Raw genomic sequence first — 23,590 nt, forward strand, 5'->3', positions numbered from 1 at the left:
ACAGATTCCACAGCTTTACTGATGAAAGGTTTATTATAGCTATGTGGATGTCTAATTGCATGGCAAGTGGTTATTATTTCCACCTACTGTGATGCATAGTATAGTGTACAAGAACAAAAAAATAAACAAGGATATGTGATCATACTAAGAAATGGGATCAAGTTGGCCTTGTTTTAACACAGCTGAACAAATCTTGATCCATTCCTATCACTCAGTAAATGAGATGAACGGAAAAGTGATCTAAGTTTAATGTGTTTAGGCCTGTGTCAAATATTCCAGATCTACACTCTCTAATAGAACAGTAACTTTGTAGTGAAATATTCATTTACCAGTATTACTTTATATTTGCTGTGTGTATATCATCATCTTATACATAACTACATGATCACTTTTGTTGTGTCTGCATGGAGGACTCTACCTAGCTAAAGATTATGGTCTTCACAAGACTAATTATGTGTTATCCAGATGAAGATGATACTCTGAAGCAGGTCCCCTAAAACTATCTTTCCATATGATGGACCCATTTTCTTGACTCCACGAAACACTAGCTACCTGTCTTGGAAAGTTGGTATAATCTTCCTTTTAAAAATTTATGCGGATATCACAATTGAAAAATATGCACATAATGCTGACAAGGTTAATCGGATAACCTGCCATACGTAGCTAATATCTAGGGCTGCAACCACTAACTCACTACCATAATGTCTCTTTTAACAAAGGATGTAATCTTATCTGTATAGCATCGAAATGTATGCATGTACTTATAAACAATTGCATTCCAGAATGCACAAAGTATAATATTATAGATAATATAATTAGCACGAGAAATAGGAATAAATGCTCAAAACTGGCCATATAGTATGTCATTTCTGTTAAAAGGGCGGTCTTTAAAAATTAGTGGTGTGGAAACATGTTATGTAAATATAACATAATACAGGCTAGTTATTCAATGGCATAATTATGCAGGTAGCTATATAACATGCAAATGTTTTTTTGTTGTGAAAATAGTTCTATAATTGTTGCATTGGATGCTTTACAATAGATAATACTTTAGTAGGTGATCCCTTTGAATTATGTCTGTAGAACTTCTCCACACTTTGTAGATATTCTCTGAATCAACAGCAATTGTGAAATAAGTGTATAATCCATGTCGTTTGTCAGGACATGCTTCAGAAATATTCTGCAGAAAAATGCAAAACATAATGAATATTAAGCATGCTTAAAACTTAAAACACACTAAACATAAAGGCTAAGTAAAGGTGTATGTTATAACTGCATAGCATGAAAAGCACACAAATATATTTAAAGCAGAAACTAATAACATGGCCTAGTAGCATCATTATATTCCTTGCTCCCAGAAACCTTAGGAATGATCGAATTGCTTGGTCAAACACTTGTATACCGGTGAATTGATTCCACAAAGTCATCACTTAAAAACTTATGGAATTCCAGAATCCAGTATGAGAGGTATCCTTGCATACTGAAAGATGGACTGTATAAAGCGATTGCCCATTTATATTGCTTGTTTCCCATCACCAAATGGAACAAAAACTGATGCGGATTATTGAATATTAATTATATACTTTACTCTTGTTATTTCAGTCTCTGACTGTTCTATTAGAGTATCTTGATCCTGAAGTTTTCCAGGATTCTCCCTGTTGAACAAGAGTAGAGGGTCTTCCACCCTTCTTCTATGCTTATATGCACAGCTAATCAGTGGCTATAATACTCAGTTACTCTGACTCCTATTAGCATGAAATACTGTATTCACGTGATATATAATCAAATAATAAAAAGTTGGTGTGGGTACCTAAAAATTGATTTGGGCAGTGATGGGAAACAAGGAATTTAACAATGATGGCCTTACTTCAAACACTGCAATTTACGTGATCAATAAATCTATCAATGGATAGATAAAAATACACAACCGGGATGATTAAAATTGAAATTTTCAAAAGGGGAATAGGGATTGTTGAAAAAACCACAAAGCAAGAAGGGATTGCTAGGGTAGTAATGTAAACCACAGAACCACATTTTGACTCACCCTAAATATGGAGCATTATGTATTTCACTTCCCTTGACAGAATGAGAATCCACCACCCCAGCAATCTCTTTACTTTTTTCCCACGATTCCTTTTTTTTTGAAATTTCAAATTTCATTAGATACTGTATATCCTTTTTATTTCACAACTTTCAAATTCTGGTTTTTCAAAGACCACACCTTTTCTCATAACTTGGATAGATGTCACTTCTTTTTTATTCCCCAAACCTGGACATAGACCAGTTTTCAGTCTTGTTGTTACCTTCTCTACTGGCACAACACAGGGACTTAATATCACTTGAATGACTTGACAAGTTTTTCTTACATTAAAATCAGCTTAATAGTTAAAGAAATATTTAAAACATTACTGCAATCCGCTACTCCCAGCCCTTCACATGTGATAATTGCCTCTAAATTATCATTTGGTGTTTTGATACTACAGCTATATACTGTAAATGATTCAGTTGCCTTCATTTTAAAGGCCTAAATGGTAAGATGTAAACATTGCTGGGAGTGAATATATGTATTTGCTTTAAAATATTACAACAGTGTAGCTAGACTGGAGCTACTATAGCCATGCTTCAGAATAAAACCCACTGTTTATAAAATTCTTGATCTGCCCCTGCTTGAACAATGATTGGAGAATAGAAAAGTAACAGCTGTAATGTACTGCATATTTCATTAAATTTTGTTAATATTTATGTCAAGTTTCTGAATCCCTACTTCAGGCTTTCTATAGCCTCCTTGCAGGTCTCTACACTGTTACAGTGGTTGAAGTAAGTAGCTAACAGACAAAATTTCAAGTTATCATACAGTGTGGTAGCACTGTTTCAGTATCATAGATGCACATGTCCAGATCTGATATTGGAGGCTTGCATTTTCTCTCAAAATATTGATACCTTCATGGTGCCTTAGCAGTATTGGTTAGGTATAACCAAGCCCAAAAGTGCCTTCAGTATGATCCCATTAGGTTACTAAGAAATTTTAATTATGTTTAGTGGAATTATCTGCTGACTGATTGACTGACTGACTGACTGACTGACTGACTGACTGACTGACTGACTGACTGACTGACTGACTGACTGACTGACTGACTGACTGACTGACTGACTGACTGACTGACTGACTGACTGACTGATGCTTTCAGACACGCATATGGCTAAGACTATTTATGAGCTTGATTATTGTTTTGCTACTTAAGAGCCTTTTGGCATACCATAGCACGTACAATGCACGCATCATGTACTTACCTTTGTCCTCCTTTGTGTCCATATCTTTTTGCTGACAGCCCAAGGTGTCGTTTGGTGATAGCACAATGGCTTCCCTATGTTTGTAACCAGGAATTGTCTCTATTTTCCGTGGTGACTGGATTGATTGCAGAGGTGCTTCTCCTACTGTTTTTCATTTGTAATGCTGTGAAATGTGCTGAACGTAGGTGAAAATGAAACATAATGGTTACTTCACGTAAATGATAGTTGGGGCACACATTCAGGTGAGAAAATAAGTCTTACGCCGAGTCCTTTCGATTGATGCGGGTTCACCAGCCATAATTACGTCACAAAAAAGTAAACAAACAAGTATATTTTAAGTTTGATTATATAGGGATCATAGGCAGATATATGTGACTGGATTTTGGAAAAATGATGCAAATCGCACATAGAAGTTTCAAGATACATAGTTTTAAAGAAATCAAGTCAGCATAACTTGCCAAGAATAGCCAGTACACATATGATATTTACACAAGAAATGCATCATTGTATTACCTGTCAGACCACTTCTAGTACTTGTAGCTGCTTGTAGAGTTTCCTGCCAAAAATCTGAACAGTTGGAGGCGGACAACGATTGAAGTCCAGACACAAGATGACAGGGCTGTGTTGGCTTCTTAGTGGCTGATATGCAAAAAAAACATTTGGCTAACCATAACAGGCCATCCAGCAGTAAACCACTGATTCTTGCTAAGTCAAGCCCTTCACAAGGCCAGAAACTGCTCTCCACACGACCCAGAAAAGACATACATTAAAACCAGCCTTGAGTAGTACTGAGGGTCAAAATGAGTAGTACGGTAGTGTAGCTATCCACTGGTGGTGTTTGTTGATTTGGATTGGTTTTGTAAATCTGGTCACAAATAAAGTAGTGAATGTGAAAAAAGGGAGGCTACACCTGCAGATATACTAGTGGCAATTTAAATCACTGATTCAGTTATGTATGGGTATAGACTGAAGTTGGGTGTCCACTAGTATATCTGCAGGTGTAGATGACCTTCTATTTAAAGACATGATTCACCTCACATTGATGCCAAATGTTACACTCGTCTGTATGAATTGTAATCAATGCTAGTGCCAATTTCTAAGCTAAATGAACCTTAACACTGAGCATTCCAGTTATCACGTGAGTCCTATGAAGTGTCAGCAAACTTTACAGCTGCATAAGAGCATAAAGCCACAAGTCACAAACCACAACCACTTACTAAATAAAGTGGCTGAGCTTTTATAAAGCCAGATGCCTAACTGAAATTTTAAAATTCACCTGGATTTCATTAGCATAATTCTTGTAAATTACATATTAAAAACAGTTTGTTTTACATACAGTGAAGCCACTTCATAACAGACAAATTGAGATCCAAGCCTATAATATTATTATAGAATTTTTATCATTCAGAAAAATAATGGACTGAGCTAGACTTGTTGGAATCACTTTACTATGATAGTTTTGCAGCTGTGTCCTAAATTCAGACAGTTTGCTGTAGAGAGAGTCTGCATGTTGTAGTTGTACAACTTATAGATGGTGATGGTGTTTCATTATTACAAAGAATCTTGTTACACATGTATATGTACGAATGTAATATTACACATATTGAAAATGTGTACTTGTAGTGCTGTGGTAAATGAGAATTTCTCATCGATAATTGTTTAATCACAATGAAACACAAAAAGAACAATGAATTTAATGCTATAAAAATCTGAAGACTACAATCTGTAGACATACACACTACTGATTCTTGGACATGGGTGCATGGTACTCACTGTAAAAAGACTTCTGAAGAATAGTTTAGCCTTTCTTATTTCTTCTACCTCTTCTGCTTCAGAGTGAACTACAAAATATATAGAATATTTATGGCACATTGTTGTAGTTTTATTTGATCTTTTTCCATTTGTGTGTGTGTGTGTACAAAACAGGGTGTGTTAATCCTTCCACAGAAATCCTGTGAGACAGGTTATACAGGTTTTGTATAGTGTTGATTTGTAAAAAGTTGCCTGAGCACAAGGATTTTAGTGTATTTTTGCAACTGGTCAATTGTCAGGTGTATATGCATATACAGTACTCCCTTGATTATCCAAGCCTCTATTATCTGAACACTCAACAGTGGATATGACTGTTCTATTAGAGTACTATGTCTCATATGTATGTTCTATTATAGAGTAGTTCAACAGGGCTCTGTATATAAACGAATGGGCTTTGATTATCCGAACTTTTTGATTATCTGAACACATCTTTGTCCTGAGTGAGTCGGATAATCAAGAGAACATTGTATATTACATTTAATTTTATGTGCATGTGGATTGTAATGAGCCTCACATATGTATAAATGTGACCAGATTTTACAAAACCGATCCAGATCGCACATCAGGAAAAATCAAACTAACACCACCAGTGGATAGCTACACTATCATACTACTAGTTTTGACCCTCAGTACTACTCAAACTACTCGAGGCTGGTTTTAACAGATGTCTTTTCTGGGTGGTGTGGAGTGCTCAAATGGCAGTTTCAGACCTTGTGAAGGACCTGATTTGGCAAGAATCAGTGGTTTACTGGTGTACAGCCTTATAATGTTGGCCATACGTTTTCTCTGTTGATTTTGCTACATATCAGCCACTAGGGAGCCAGCACAGCCCTGCAATCTCGTGTCTGGACTCCAATTGTGGTCTGCCTCCATTATGAGGTCTATCTCTTGCCCTACCTGCCACCCCCCACCCTCCACCCTTTTGTGAGCACTTGAGCTACTACTTCACTCATCCAACTGCTCAGATTTTCTATCTTATTTGGCAGGAAACTCTACAAGCAGCTACAAGTACTGGACGTGGCCTGAAAGGTAACAGATTGATGCATCTTTTGTGTAAATTTCATACACGTGCTTGCTATCCTTGGAGAGTTACACTGGCTTAAATTCTTTAAAACCGTTTATCTCGAAACTTCTAATGTGCGATTTGGATCGTTTTTCCAAAATCCAGTCACAAATTATGATGAAAGATAGCTGCTCACTTTCTGAGGTAATGTTGTAGCTGGCATATTCAGGGAAGTAGGACTCAATCTTGAAACGTCCTTCTAATATCTTCTGGCGCAATAAGTCCTGCTTGTTTAGGAACACAATTATGGAGACATTTTTCAACCACCTGTAATGGGATATCATCTAGAGTTATACTGAGATAATACATAAAAGAAAGTGATATCTAAATTAAAACAGCCAAGCTGTAAAAAGGCGCTGCCTATCAAATTTCATAATATAACTGCGGATTTTTAAATTCAAAATACTTACAGGTTAGGTAAGACACAATAAATTTTTAACTTTAATCTTCATGGAACCACTTTGGAAAAACATGCAAAAGGCTAATTTTGAAGTATTCATCGCAACAACAAAAAAATTACAGATGGCTCCTATGTTATACTTGAATATAGCAAAACCATGGTTGATGTGAGGAAACTTAAGATTTGGTAATTCTAATTACAAGTATGTAATAGCAAATAATCATTCTTCAGCAATTTTTCATTGTTAAATCTTACTGTTTATACTATTAGGAATTAACTGAAAGCTTTAATAGTATCAACACAGTAATGATAATGTGGCCAGATTTGACAAAACCAGGCTTCCACACAATCCAGATTTGCACCTTTAAAGACACATAACGCAATGCAGGAGTAAGCTATCACATTCCAATTTTGATCTGTTATTGCATAATGCAATGAAAGCATTTTGTGAAAATTGTAGGTCAATAGCGTACTAGGTTGTTAAGTTACAAGCGGTTACAAAGAATTGGATATGTGTGGAAGCCTGGTTTTGTCAAATCCAGTGATTCCAGTCACATATTTAGGGGCATTTAAGGTATATGAAGGTGTCGAAATAGCAGATTCAAGTGATTTGTATATGGAACGCATTAAGTAAAAATCAGGCCTTCACGCGCAAACCATTATAGAGAAATAAAATGTGTTATACCGAGACATATTCACTGGATGCATGCTATATAGCGGTATAATTGAAAATGAACAGTGGTACAAATTTACTTGATACATGGACATGGTACATTCAATTTGAATAAAATTTTACAGTAAATAGACCATGAATATGTAAGTTAATTACAATTAAAAAAGCATTTTTAGTTGAGCGATCTGAAGGCCTGGTTTTTACTTGATGCATTCACATATGGAGAAAATGCTATCCATCAACAAAAGAGAGAAAACAAAGAAAGTTTTATCACTTGCGAGTTACGTATGCAGCAATCATTTCTATGTGTGATACACTTATAGTTTTATTGATTTTATAAATACTTATGATCACAGCTCAGAAAGTAATTAAGACTCTTCAAAATATAAGTGCTTCATGGAACCCTTACGGATTCTCCACTGTTACAAAATTTCTAACATCACAACTTAAAGAGTATAACTGCCATATATCATCCTAGCTCTGCTTTAAAATACAAACCTGTTGTTCCATATACTCTCAAACAGTTCCACAGATTCCTCCAAAAGTGTCTGTGAGAATAAAATCATGTAACAATTTAATACTGTGGTAGCTAGAATGGCCTGAGACTTTATACCTTATTGGGGTTTTTTCGTGAGTACACATGATAACTGCTACAGTCTACAATAAACAGGATGGCTGTCATATCTAAAGAATGTGAAAGCACAAGCATTGAACATGAAATAAATCAGTGACAATGGTATTGTTTTAGTTACATTAGTTATACCTATGCGTACAGACATATTTTACAGCCAATCTAAGTATCCAGGCATGCACCCATAACCAGCTTGCAGCTGGCTGTTGAACTGAAATAGCATTACACTCTGTTTTCAGCTATATTCAGCTTGTTACAGTGTTACTAAATGAAGAATACGAAGTACATTGCAATCAATGCAGCCACAACGAAAAACTCGGACAATTCCCGCCATTACAAATGTAGGGAAGCCATCATGTGGTGCAACCACTTGTACCGTCAGCAATAAAAGAGGACACAGGTATGTCCATGAAGCGTGCATTGTACATACTGTGGTATGCCAAAAGGCACCTGTCAGGTTGAAGCGATTTTGAACAGTGAAAACATCAAGGCCATAGCCTTAGTCATTAGAGTTATGTTTGTCTGAAAGCATCAGTCAGGCAGTTAGTAGAAAATTTCAATAAAATCTTTTTTTCTTTTTTTAAATGTAGCAATCTATTCAAAGTCATACTAAAGGTACTTTTGGGCTTGGTCATACTTAACCGATACTGACAATGAAGGTATTGTGAGGCTGCATGGTTTCTGGCAATGTTTTTAGGTTAAATCTCCATGATCCCTAATATACAGTGCTACTGTACTATATAATTATTGTCAACAACATCTGGGTGGTGCCTAATAATACCAGAACTTAGTAAACAGCAGCTAAATTGACAGAAAATTTCCTTGAACATGTAGTTAGAGTTACCAGTACAACCTGTAGCTGAGTAAGGTGCCGTGTAAGTACATTTTCTGTACTAGGCTTCAATTCAGTAGGAAAGCTCCATAAACAATTATAAGTTTAATGAATTACGGGATAATTGTGACTTTATTTTGATTGATCACCCGGCTCAAGCTACCTGTTATTTAGTTTGCTTATACACCTTATCAGTCATTAAGTCAAGTCACTAAGTCAAGTCATTAAGTTTAAGTCCTTGAAATAATCCTAAGGCTGCAGCACATGTTGCTGTCAGACCTTCAGTGCTGGTCACTGTAAAGTGTTAATAATAAATACTTTAAGTTTAAGGAAGAAAATCCATCCCTCCTGGAGGAAGATGAGTGTGGCCCCAACTAGACATTGGGTGACCTGCAGTTTGAATCCTGGGGTTGGAGGGATTTTTTTCCCTTACTTTGGCCCCTTTTCTGTTACACCTTATCAGTCATTAAGTCAAGTCACCAAGTCAAGTCATTAAGTCTAAGTCCTTGAAATTAGGTTAGGTAATCCTAAGGCTGCAGCACATGTTGCTGTTAGACCTTCAGTGCTGGTCACTGTAAAGTTTTAATAATAATTATCTTTGTTTTCTTATCTATAGGAGAAGCTTCATAGTTGCTCTGCATTTAAATGTACCTACGTGGGTCATACCCATTACAGGGATTTGTGAGGCAAGCAGTGTAGTGTTTCAGTCATTATATTCCCATAGAGCCAATGGCAGGTTTTCATATACTGCATTGTGTTGTTGCACCTTTCAGCAAAACTTTAGTTCAGTGCTATGTCAACACAACTTTCATTTCTCAAACTTTAGATGATTTTCACACTATTAATGTGGTGTGAACAGGCGGCACACAGTTATAAAAACATACATGCATTTTATATTTTCAAGGCAATTCCATGAAATAAGACATGTAACATTGCAGGCTTGCATGATGACATATGTCTTGGTATATGAAAAATGCACATGCTTACCATTAAAGCATTGGATCCACTTTCTAAACTTTGTGTCCTGCTGCCCGCAAACATCAATCATACTGCATAGCAATAACAGACATAGATGTCTACATACTGTATAGTTTATAGAACACATAATGCATGTACTAGTTTAATTAGCAGACATTTAAAAAAAGTAAATTCCTGCATGAAACTGAGGCCAAGTCATTATAGTTATACCACCATGATAACTATGATACGTGCAGTACATGTAATCAAAAACTAGTGGATACTAAAATGTTGTTTACTGTAATTTTGCATGCAAGCGATCATCTTTTAAGAAATTCCTGTCTGGTGGAGATGAAAAGATCTCCATTTCCAATGAATTTCTATCCTTGCATGCTAATTGGTATACTAATTCATTGTAGAATATCAATTATGAACAAAATATTGTGTCCAGCTTTAATTGTTTGTACCATAAATGTGACTGGATCTGCGAAAACTGATCTTATCACCCAAGACGGGAAGTTTGATTTTTTCACAAAAACACAAAGCTTTATGAATGCACTATCAAATTTCACTGTCACAGTCGACCAGGGTAAATTTTTGCTAGCTGCTTTTTTAAAGCACAGTGGTGAGCTGTGTGAGTTGTCTGGGACCTTGATGGAACCCTGGCCAATGAGGAGATGGCTGTGTGTGGCTGTACAGCTCCGTGGAATTGGATAATGACCTGTGCTGTAAATTTCCTTTCATTCTAGCTAGTTTTGAGCCCTGAATGGCCCATAACTTGGCCTAATTCATCCCAAAATGTTCCTCTTTAATTTTTTAAACAGTCTCATGCCTGCCTTCCAGGCCCCCGCCTCCCACCCCTTTTAGAACTCGCCTGATAAGTCAACCTCAGTTTTAAAAGTATCTAAAATGGTGGGAAACTTAGCTGTTGACTACTTCTTCAGTGAATGATCTGGAAGGTAATAAATTGTTGTAAAACATGTGAAAATTTGGTATGCGTAGCTATTGCCTTGGTAAGCTACAGCACTCTGAATATTTAAAACCAGTATTAATTTTCTCGATACATTTAAATGGACGATAAGACCGATTTTGAGACAATCATATGTATACATCAATAAAGTAAAGATTGTGGCATCAATCCATTAGCTATCATTGTATTAGCTATCATTGTTCAGAAAAGTTTTGCACTGCTAGTTAATGTTAAAGCAGCTTCATGAAAAGTTTTGAATTCCTTTTAGTATAGTGTTAATCTTACAACTAGACGCTGTACAATAAGGGTTAGGGTGTAGGGTGTTTAGGAGTGAAGGTCACTGGTTTGTATCCAAGCCAACCTTACATATAGTTACGTGTGCTCAGTTTAGGCAATGACAGTATATAACTCTATATTTTGTCTTAAATTATCCAATCGCACTCCTGTGACCAATTCTTACTAATTATCATAAAAAACAGGACCAGATTTTACAAAACTGGTCTAAATCGCACATCAGACATAATTCAACTAACAACACCAGTGGCAATAGCTACTCACCACTACAATACTAATAATATTGTTTTAATCCTCAGCATTACTCAAACTATTTAAGGCTGAGCCATCTTTTATGGTAGCATAGCTACCTTAAATGGTAACTTCTGGCCTTGGTAGTTTGGCGAGAATAAGTCATGCAGTAGTCTGGTGGATGGTCTGTTACAGTGGGCCAAATGTTTTTTTGCATTGATTTTGCTGCATATAAGCCACTATATAGCTAGCACAGCCTTGTAATCTCATATCTGGATTTCAGTTGTGGTTTACCCTCCATTCTGAAATCTGTCCCACATACCATGACCGCTACCCTCCTCTACTATGTGAGCACTTGTGATACTACTACATCTGTTAAACAGATCAGTTTTAACCTTATTTGGCAAGAAACTGTAGCTAAAAGTAGTTACCAGTACTAGGAATGTGGGGATAAATTGATGCATTTCTGCTGCATATTTCATGCATATTCTTGGCAAGCTATAACAGCTTGAATTCTTAATCTCAAATTGAAGTTAGGTGTGTGATTTGAATTGGATTTCCAAAATCCAGTCATAAAAGCTAGGTTTTATATACTACGTACCCGGGTAGGTATAAAAGCTACTTCTAAAATCCAGGCACCCATGCCATGGCTAAATAAGGAATTAATCAACTAATTATAATAACTGTCTGCCAATTTGCTATTCAGTTATTTTAACTAAGGCCACTCCAAGTCATACCTTAGTTTCTGGTCACTCCCAAGCCTACAAATGGATGCGGGCGGGCGGATGATCAGGACTTCAGGACTATAGACTCTACTGTGACAATATACTGTATGGTATTATTATTTGCTCAATTTAGCAAATTCATGTTGATTTTATTTTTAGTCAGATTTAACCAACAACATAAGTAGTTGTGCTTCGGCAAAAAATGCACTAGGAAAGTTGTTGATGGATCATGGCTAGCTATACACTGATGTATAGCATTTAAGTATATTTATTTATTTATTTATTTAGAATATACTATAGGAAATGTTTTGCTCATGTAGCTACTTATGCTTTCCAAGTGAAATAAATGTCTCATTAGCTATGTCAGGAAAGTATTACTATGACTTATAGCTAAGTTGTTCAAATGATCATGATCCAAAATGAAATTTAACTTATATTTTCACATCAGAAATTCTTCATTCAAATGTGAAGTCTTAGCCCACTACCTATGTGTTTCCAGCCTTCTATTCAGTAACCTTGAGAAAAGTAACTGTCAAAGTTTTGAGTCATTGAGTGCTCCAGACTAGTGTTTTTTAGTGATCATCTGGGAATGTTTAAACTATAAGGGTTTCTACACTTGCCAATCTAATTTTAGTTATGGAAAAGTTTAAGTTTAAGCTCACCAAATGTTGCCAGCTTTCCATACCCCTTCAGTGTTCAGTGATAAGGAATTTGAAGTTACTAGACTAAGCTTAGCATTAGAGGACTACATTTGAATTATAAAGTTAAAGCTATGGCTCATCTGCATGGGCTAGTAGTTAATGCTACTGAAATTACTTTGGTTACAAAAGTATTAGTAACAGTTATAATCTGAACAGCTATATAATCAAGGACAAAACTAGCTATAGTTAGAAACATTTTATTAGTGTCGCATATACTAATATTAGAGTTAAGAATAGTGTGACTGCTCTATTGGAATCCCTGACTGCTCTATTAGAGTATCTCGATCTTTTGCAGTAAAAAATAAGTGTCTTGCTGGGTCACATGCACTTAAGCACCTGTAATATTAATAATAGTCCTCATAAACGAGGGTTCCAGGTTTACCATGCGGGCGGGTGACCAGAAACTAAGGTTTGACTTGGTGTGGCCTAAATAATTACATTTATAATTGCAAAAATTCGATACAACTTCATTTAGCTTTCAATTCTTACATGCTGGCTGGTTTTACCATATTTTCTTCCGTGGGTGCATAAGATAGGTAGGAGGGTACCCATACACACACACTTTTTACGAAAACAGTTTCAGTAAACCAGTGTGTATCCACAGCTGGTGGACACACGCCTGGCTGATTTTTATAATGTATCTGTTCTATACCATATGCGTATTTTGTACCGTACGCCTATGGTACATACCATACGCGTACGGTACGATTTTCCGTACCATACGCGTACGGTATAGGCATACGCGTATGGTACAGTCGATTGCAGAATTGTTGAAATTCCTCTTCCCGTGCCGTAAACATTCCGTGGGCTGGAAAACTATTTGTAGTGACGCCGGATCACCCGGATTGAGGAAAAAGATTAGTGTGGTTCAGTTGCTGCGGTTGAATCCGTGGCAAGAACAATAAAATTTACTCACAGGGAGCCTTACGGAAGCACTCACGGTACGGCATACTTTTTTCAAGAATTCTGCAATTGACTGTACGTACCATATGCGTATTATGCCTTTTATCAGTGTCTTCTAGCCTTGCCATCACCTAGCTACAATGGGCTATCTTTACAAGCATTTCTAGCTGAGTAAACTTAGAACACAACATAATAATCTGCTTAGCTGTAATTATAAAATTATTCATCAGCACACACCCATGCATGCATTTTCGGCCTTGCCGGCATGCCCATACATTTCCCACTATAGTCCTACTGATGTACCTAAATCTTATGTACATGATCTCACGTTGTGTGCAGAAATTCACATGAATGGTACTGTGTATGCTACTTTAGGCCACTCCAAATAAATTCTCTGTTTCCCGTCCACCGCCCGCATCTAGTTACTCACAGCTCTAAATATTCCATTATTCCGTATTCTTCCATTATTTTCTGGTTATTCTTGCATACTGAGAGGCTTAGTAAAAGCCATCTTGAAACAGTGTCAGCTCACGTGTCAGTAGTGCTATCGAGTTGGCACAAACTTCACGTTTGCACTATTTTTGCAACTTGAAAAGCTTAAGCATGCTTTTATGCAGCTTTTATGGTTGTGCCAGGAAAATATAATGGCTTAAAAAGCTGCCAATCTTATAATGAAATAATGGAAATGAACCGCCCGCCCGCATGCAAATATGCTTGAGTCCCGGACGGGAAACAGAGAATTCATTTGGAGTGGCCTTATAGCTATATCAGATGGTCTTATATATATACTCAAATTATATAAGTGTGGATAACTGACAATTTAGAACATAATTGGGTAAATAAGTAAGGAGAGCAATTACAATGTCACCGTGCATGGTATAGGACCTACAGCACAAATTAATGTGGATGTTGTTAACCTTAAAGAGTATATATACATTCAGATAAGAGTAGCTAAACACATTGTCCCATCCACAGTAAGTAGTGAGTGGCTACAACACACTTAACAATTAAACAACGCTATAGATAATATACATTCGTTACTGAAATATTCATTAGAACTCATAAACTCACCATAAAATCTCTACCATGTTATGTTTTCCTACTTCATCTCAGTAGGCAATGTGCATGCCTCATTCAACAGTAAAGATTCAGTTTAAAAAGAATTTATTGCACATGCAATTAATTATGCTATATAATAATAATGCTACACTACAGCCAGATTTATATTAATTTGCAAACTGTAATATTGCTTTCTCTACAGTTAAATCTCTTTGCTACCTGAAGAAGAAACAAAAATTGAAAATTTACAATACGGTTTCAGTGTATGTGGTTGCTATGCAAAAGCTAGATAATTAACTCGACTACTCTAAAGAACATACAGTACTAGCTGGTATACCAGCTTATGTACTTTCAAAGTAATGGCATTTCCACTGTGGAGAAAAAAAGCACTTGTGCATTCAGGAGTGGAAGGGTAGAATGTGACAGCTTTATTATCAAAGTCGACCACTCATCATAGTATTATTGTAAAATATTACATCATCTGCAGTTTCACAATTGATGTAACATTCCTGTAATTTCAACAATCTACAAACAGTACACAACATGCACTATTAGTCAGTCAGCAACTTACTGCTTTGAAATCTATACTTCAACATTGTTTCAAAATGTATATAAAACCTATATCACCAAGCCTGGAATTTGATTGTGGGTTTAATTTCACTTGACTGAGGCTACCTTAAGATATATATGGGCCCCCATTGATCATCTTTTTCATCTCTCTACTGTTGACTAGATTAATCTAATGGAAATTCTATGAGTTAATGTTAATCAAGAGTAAATTTACTCTTGGTTAATGCAAATTGGTTACTTTATTGATACAAACATACCGGCTTTGTTCACCGACTTGAACTGTCACTACAATAAAATGTGTTTTTGTGCATATCACACACACACACATCACATACTTTGGCGGAGTATGTGATGTGTAGGAGATGATGGTTCACATTTGCTAACTAATGGACAAATGTGAACAATCATCTCCTACATATCACATACACCATAGGAGTGCATGCTATGTACAACACATTTAGAGCATACCACATAATTATGCACAAATACACATTTTACTGTAGTGTGTCTGTGTGATGGCTTAGCACAAAATAAGTTAATTTATAGCACATAAATTCAATAAAATTGATGCTTTTCTATACATCCTACTACCTCTAAATGATATAGGATGCCATCTACACCAATATACGGTCACACTGCTTGTCTTGTGTGCTTCACACACTATATCCTGAAAGTGTGCCTGCACCCCAAGGGTGTGCTGCTGGTTAAGTGTGCTATGACCACCTCAGTTTTAATAGCTAGTGTAGGTTTGCATCTAATTACAGTAAAGCAAAATACATCTCAGCTCTAGAGAATAGAATAGCTAATCAGACCAAAATATGATTGCTCTATAGAGGTATATATACCTAGCTAGCTTGATCTTCACTGAATCAGTACAGAAACCGCTAAGCGAGACTATAGCCCCTTCCCCGAAAAGAAATGAAAGCAGAGTGCCATCCGGCATAGTCAATAGGTATACGGCAGTGCAAAAACCTTCTGCTTGATATTATATGCAAAGTAGGTTAGCTATAGCCTATACTCAGATGGTACGATTTTCCGAACCATACGCGTATGGTTGTACCGTACGCGTATACGCATATGGTATGTACCATACGCGTATGGTACAAAATACGCATATGGTATAGAACATATCCACTGTAGTTTATACCACTATGTAATTCCTTTGATCAGAAATGTACAGTTGCATCATGTGTAAATGTACTTACTGAAATTTCTTGCTTAGCACAGTAAACTTGGTCTCTTGTATTCCTCTGGTCATTATTCGACAATGAAGGATGTCCTGTGGTGGGTTCAGTAGTCAATAAACACACATGCAACCATGTAACCTCCTAACCAGGTATACCATACATGTATGACACAGAAATAGGGATGGGGTTATCGTGATGATTGTGATTATTTTGTTGACAATAATTGACATCATCTAATTTTCATCAACTAGTGATAATCAAAATTGGCAATTATCATGTAATAATTGTGATAACCAACAAAAAGAATATAATCATTTATCTCAAATTTGTATCATCTAGTTGAATACTTTGTTACAGTGCTTAAGTGGACAATAATCGTGATAATTGTGATAATGGTTTTTATGACAATAATTGTATAGCAGAAATGTCAATATCGCCCATTCTTACATACAAACACATCATTAAACTAACTATCCAAACTTTTCATAATACTGTTACTTGTACTGACTCCATGAGAAAGCTATTACACTGTTAATATACTTGGGGAGTTGACCCTTCACATAACCCTCTTCTTAATGCAAAATATCCAACATAGAATTCTGGCAGCATGCAATAGAAGCATTATTATCAAAAGAGCTACAACAACAGGGATTTGAAGTTCAACAAAGTAACTTTAACAAATCATTGAAAAGTTGTTAACAAAGTGTTTTATTATGGTTACTAATACATTGACATTGAGAGTAGGGAAAATCCCATATCAGCTGTGACTTGACCCTCATGTAACATACCTCATTGCTTGGTATAAACATTGGCATAGAAACAGATTTGAATTTCTTTGGCTCCATAAAGCTGCAAATAATCATACAATGATGATTCTATATAATGTGTGGTCTAGGAATGTGATATCTGGACATGTGGGTATAAACTATACATATACTTGATCACACAACAAGTTATATCTATGTATACACGTATATACTTGTTATGCATGTGTATATATGCATTCACAATGTGTTTAAAAATTGACTTACTAGTATGCAGAATTGATCAGTTGGTATTCATTAGAGCAATAGTAACACTGAACCATTCCTGGATCATTCCATAACTTGAAACAGTGATCAAAGAACTCCTTTAAAATAACCCAGACACATAGATACATGATTATTTTTAGCTTTAAATGTGACCAGCCAATTAAAGTGACTTATTAGTCAAAAAAAAGTTTGCTATGATCCTATGAGAGGTATATGTAGGACTTTTGTGTAATATAGAAGATCTGTTAAATTGCAGATGTCTTCTTGCTGGAGATATAGATTCAACCGTTCAACATTACAAGCAATAATATAATGTTAACTCACTGGTGGAAAATCAAAATCAGGTTCATTTGCTATATCCAGTATATATCTTGCATGCTCCTCACTTTCAGGATTTTGTAACTGAAGTGGTGGATCAAATTTTGCCATTGCATTTAAAACCATCTAGAAAACATGGCAAACATTGTATAATACACAGTAGCAATGTCTATGCTTATCTACTACAATTAACATCCTAACTACATCTGCTCAGCACTTCTACTGCACAGCATGCATGAAGCTAATCATAGTTTGGGGTTAGATGGGGCAGCCCAGGACATTGCCAGACACTAGGTGCTAAATGCACCCACATCTACTCTAGTTAGGAAGTTAACTGCTGTAAACCTATTGCTGTAGCCAGTACTTAGTCACATCAAGCAGCTGAACTGCACCCAATTTCCCCCAAACTGTTCCAGCATTGCATAGGCACAAAAGGAAATATATGATAGCAACACACAACAAGTGAAACACCAAGTGATACATCCTAGGGCAACTAATGAACAGGCAATGAGCAAGTGCATGATTAGCAACAAAATGAGTAAATGCGTAAGTAACAAACACTATAATGAACAATGCATAATAAGCTAATGAGCGAGTGATGCATGATAAGCAATTAAATTAGTAGAGAATGCTGAGTTCAGCTACATCACCCAGTATAATAGAATTCAGCTACTGTGTGTTTCAAGTCACCCATGGCCAGTAAAGAGTTCAACTACCTGTAGAGGGTTCAGGTACATAAGCTAGAGAGCTCAGTTACACGAGCAAACGATAAGCAATAGCAAAATCATGATAAGCAGCTATCAGCAGCTAGTAATGAGTGATATATGCTAAGCAGCTACTAATGTGATGACATCATTACAGGTGATGGGTGTTGGGGAGGAATCATGTGAGGTGCTAATGAGCAATGCATGAAAAAAAAGCTAATGAGCAATGTATGACAAGCTAATAAACAATGTATGACAAGCTAATGAGCAATGTATGACAAGCTAATGAACAATGTATGACAAGCTAATGAGCAATGTATGACAAGCTAATGAGCAATGTATGACAAGCTAATGAGCAATGTATGACAAGCTAATGAACAATGTATGACAAGCTAATGAGCAATGTATGACAAGCTAATGAGCAATGTATGACAAGCTAATGAGCAATGTAAGACAAGCTAATGAGCAATGTATAACAAGCTAATGAGCAATGTACGACAAGCTAACGAACAATGTATGACAAGCTAATGAGCAATGTACGACAACCTAACGAACAATGCATGATGAGCAACTACCACTAATGAGCCAAGCATGATAAACAACCAAGAAATCAACAATACAATGCACCATCCCAACAATAAGCAATGCACCATAAGCAACAACGAGCAATGCATGATAAGCCAGCGAGCAACGCACAAATAATGAGCAAGCATAAACAACAAATAGTAAGAAACACACGATAAGCTATAAACAACAAGCAATGTATGATCATGACAAGCCCAAATACTAATCATATAAAGCAACTGACTGACGCAAGATAAGCAGCTACTAATGAGCAAGGCATGATACGCAATAAACAAATTGGGTGATGAGCCACAAACAAAAAGCAAAGTATGTAACCCAAAATAATGAGCAATGCATGAAAAGTGACAAACACAATTGACAATTAATACCTGACAAGTAGTGGACACAATTAGTAATGTATAATAATCAGAAAACAACTAGCAGTGTATGACAAGCAATAAATAAGAAGGAGTCCATAGCAGCGATTTATATCGTGGCAGACAAAAGGCCAAACAGGGTGGCGAGCCAAGCAAGGCAGTATAGGCCAAGCTGGGTAGCAGGCCAAGAAAGGCAGTAAGCCAAGTAATGCAGCAAGGTAGCAGGTCAAGCAGGAAGCCAAGCTGGCAGCAGGCAAAGCAGGGCATGTTTGTGGCTGAAGCAATCTTTTTGACAGGATTCACCTTTCTACCATGAGTAGAGATCACGTGACTACTGTGAGCGTGTGCAATGGTGTCGAGTATTATCGATTGTGGGTTCCACTTTTTATAACTGGGTTTGTTCCAGGCATCCTTGTCTGTTAAGGTTATAGGTAAATTGTGTTCATAAGGCGTACATAGGAAAAAATTTTAGATCCAAGACCAATTGACAAGCTACACCTGTACCATCTTACTAATGAGAGCATTCTGTGATTAATGGGGTAGCTTTTGGTACATATATATATAATTAGTGTTTACCTTTGGGCATAACATTCCTTATTAATATACAGATAAGGTTAGCTGCTCTTGCATCAGGGATTCCTCTAAATCATTTTAATGTTGTTACTAATTCCATACAGGAATGACAAATGCTTCAAATTTGATAACATGTTTTTATGAGCACACAGATGTGTTCTTTTGAATAGGAAGCAATAAAACGTATTGGAATTACAAAAGAATAGAGAGCTAAACTCATGATTACATGCATACCGTGACAATTTCTCTGATGTTAGAGTGTATATCAATCACTCTTTGTTTCCTTGCCCTAAATGGAAGACAAAGCAACAATAAAGCAAACACATTTCTTGTTGTGCATGTTGTACAGTGATAATTCCCATGGTTGTGGGCAAATTGAATGAAGTGATATTACATAAGATAGCCTGCATGTAGATTATTAGTTACCAGTGTAACTTTGCAAACCACCAAACCTTGTAAATCACAGATTTTGCAGTTTCTGCATGGTGTTTCACTAGCAGAATAACATCCCTATAAATTTCCTCCAACATGGATAACATAATTGTCCGCCAATTTAGATAGGTTTGATTTTCATAGCCATTTTATTGTAATGGTGTTATAGCACAGTTAGTTGTACAGTGCATGGAATCTGTTAATCAGGACAGTTGAAAACTAGAATGTTAAGAAACTTTATATTCAGAAGAATTTTCTACTGCCTGACTAACCAACTAACTGACTGACTGACTGACTGACTGACTGACTGACTGACTGACTGACTGACTGACTGACTGACTGACTGACTGACTGACTGACTGACTGACTGACTGACTGACTGACTGACTGACTGACTGACTGACTGACTGACTACTGACTGACTGACTGACTGACTGACTGACTGACTGACTGACTGACTGACTGACCACTGACTGACTGACTTACTTACACTACTTATAATGCCTTCAGACAAGTGTAACTTGATAATGGCTAAGACTACATATTAATTTGAGGACATATATAATAATTATGCTTTAAACCTATCAAGTTAAAAATTACACCAAGCAATATTGTTAGGGGTATAATGTGACCAAATTTCAAGCTGATTATAGAGTCAGTGGCTTATTCACAAGTAATTTACGGGATGCCAGATATGTGCAAAAGGAAGAGCTGTATATAAGACCCCTTTTTACAGATCCATCACATATATTGTTATTTATGTGTTTAACTTAACAGATCATTACAGATGTAGCAGAAACTAGCTCTTTTTAACGGTGTGGCTACTTACTTTTCACTAGGATTATTGGCTAGTAGTGACATCTGCTTCATCACAGTGCTTTTTCCTGACTCACTAGTACCTAAATATAAACAAGAGAATTAGTATATTTAGGATGATGTTAAAAATAATATAATTGAAATATGTAACTTAGTTACTTAGCTAAATGTATACACATGTTAATGTATTCAAAAGTTACAAACTAATGCCTTGAATTCATATGCACGGCTGTTCTGGAGTTACTGAATGCAACAGAACTCTAGAATGGCATCTCAGGTGTAGCTATCTTGTGTCACAGAGAGACTCATGATAACCCACTGTGCTATCTCATGATAATATGCTGAAAGACTATAACCATTTATAGGACATTACAAACAATACTAAGGCAAGAGAGAATATTTGAAAATGATGTGAACTATATGCTGGCAGGCTACTTACTAAAGATGATCACAATTTTAGCATTGCTTGTAAATATAAACTTCAGATACATGCGAGCACATAGACGATATAGCTAATACTGCATGGCTTCAAATTTCATAGCGAGCAATTTTTGGGTTCACCAAATTTTTTTTATAAAAATCAAGTTAAATTTGAAAACTTATGAAGAAACATGGAATGCATTGGATTTATGGCTTCATCTTCTGGCCATGAGTTGCAAAACATGTGGAAGCACGACACAAGAAACCTACTTCAGCAATCAAACTATATACCAATGAAGGTTTACAGGGCACTCACAGAGGAAGGTTGAACTCCAGTTAATGTGATAAAGGATCAAAGTAGCAGAGAGTACGTAAGTGCACCTATCAATGTCAAGCCTCACCCCAACCCACATGCACAAGCAGTGTAATACTGATTATTGTCTTCCTTGGTTGAATCACTCCACCTCTTTATAAGTGGAGCTACGTACCCAAAAGTGCTCCTTGATTAGTCCTATTGGCCCAGAAAAGCTGTAAAGTGCTTCGTTTCATATTTGACATGCGATACAGCATGCAGTGATTTAGCGGCATGTACACATTCTAATTTTTATCCTTCTGCATTGATTGGCACAATTAGGTAGTGTATCATTAGTGACCACATCCAAATCCAGTCACGTGAGGCTGATTGGATTAATTATATGTACGTTTACACTCGCTTGTCGAGTTCTGTACATTACATATAATTAATTAGCAAATTTTGAAGATGTCGATTTTTTACGTTGGTAACCATAATGGCAGCTTTTCAAGCCATTAGCTATTTGCCTGGCACAACCATAAAAAGCTGCATAAAAGCGGCTTTTTAAGTTGCAATAATAACACAAACGTGAATGTGTGCCGACTTGATAGCACGGCTGACAAGTGAGTTGACACTATTACAAAATGGCTTTTACTGAGCCGGAATAACCGGAAATAATGGGAGAATGAGCTAACAAGTGCGGGAGGTGGACGGGAAACAGAGAATTTATTTGGAGTGTCGTTTAGACCATGTTTTAGACTATAATTATAGAGTTTACACAGTTATTCAGTACACACTGTAGCTATTACCTAGCAGTAACAAACGATGAGTAGTTCGAAAGACACCCTTATCTCGCCGAATTTCGTCGCGAATACGTTTGTTACATTTCTTCTGTTGTCTTTTTTCTTCTTTCTTCCTTCTATCATCGGCAGATTCAAAGCAAGACATTACTAGCTATAGATTCATTAACGGATCCTGAGACGGTATATACAAAGTAAATTCGGAAGTGTGAAATTCACACCATAAAGTATGATTATCACACTAAATGCCTTTCATACCGTAGGTATGAAAGCCATTTTCGTACCAAACCCCTAAGTATGATCTGGAGGAAGTATGAACCTCACACGAGCATCTGTATACTTCTGTATTTATCCGTGATATTTGCGCAGTTTGTTAGCACGTGATGTTTATAGTGAGTCCTATCCGAGTTACTGCCGTGTACACGTCGCCGTTCAGTGCCATGGACTTTATGGCGTTAACTCTTCGTACTAGTACGACAGTGAGTTTATAGCATGCTTATATACCGTTGAACTGCAGAAAGAAAATCGTCTTTTTGCTGTAGCCACTTATTTGTTTGCGCAAGACGTTTTCAAGGTCCTAAAATCGCAGCACCCACCATGCCCATGCGTGTATAATGCTGCTAGCTAGCTTTCTTAAGACAACATTACAGTATCTACCGTTAGAAATGCACCTATGCATGTACCCGTACTGGTAAACATGCATGTGATGATTAATGGATAATGATAAACACACAGAAATCAATTATTTTAACAGTTATAACATTCTTGTTGACATGGTTGAGAGGCACAGGCTCCATGTAGTTCATTGTTGACAAACCGATAATTCTGGCACTACAAAAAAATGAATACATAACATTCTAGTACACTTATTATTAGGGCCGCCCAGAGAAATTAAGGGGCCCAGGGTAAAGAGTTAAAGTGGGGCCCTTGACCCAAGTTGTAAGGTGAAGGCCAAAAAAAAAAA

The 23,590-nt window shown here is 36.5% G+C and overlaps 1 protein-coding gene across 1 annotated transcript; it reads right to left on the reverse strand.

Moving 5' to 3' along the window:
• Positions 1-857: 857 nt before the first annotated feature.
• On the reverse strand, positions 858-22,934 carry LOC136264606 (guanine nucleotide-binding protein G(olf) subunit alpha-like). The gene is made up of 13 exons (XM_066059378.1): positions 22,636-22,934; positions 21,128-21,197; positions 20,101-20,155; positions 17,655-17,774; positions 17,331-17,428; positions 17,088-17,148; positions 16,318-16,391; positions 9,690-9,751; positions 7,853-7,923; positions 7,738-7,787; positions 6,303-6,433; positions 5,065-5,132; positions 858-1,180 (listed from the first exon to the last, which is right to left on the reverse strand). The coding sequence occupies exons 1-13, from the start codon at positions 22,772-22,774 to the stop codon at positions 1,034-1,036; spliced, it is 1,146 nt and encodes a 381-aa protein (XP_065915450.1). The 5' UTR covers positions 22,775-22,934; the 3' UTR covers positions 858-1,033.
• Between the last annotated feature and the right edge of the window lie 656 nt (positions 22,935-23,590).

Source organism: Dysidea avara, chromosome 8 (genome assembly GCF_963678975.1).
Source record: "Dysidea avara chromosome 8, odDysAvar1.4, whole genome shotgun sequence".
NCBI lineage: Eukaryota > Metazoa > Porifera > Demospongiae > Dictyoceratida > Dysideidae > Dysidea > Dysidea avara.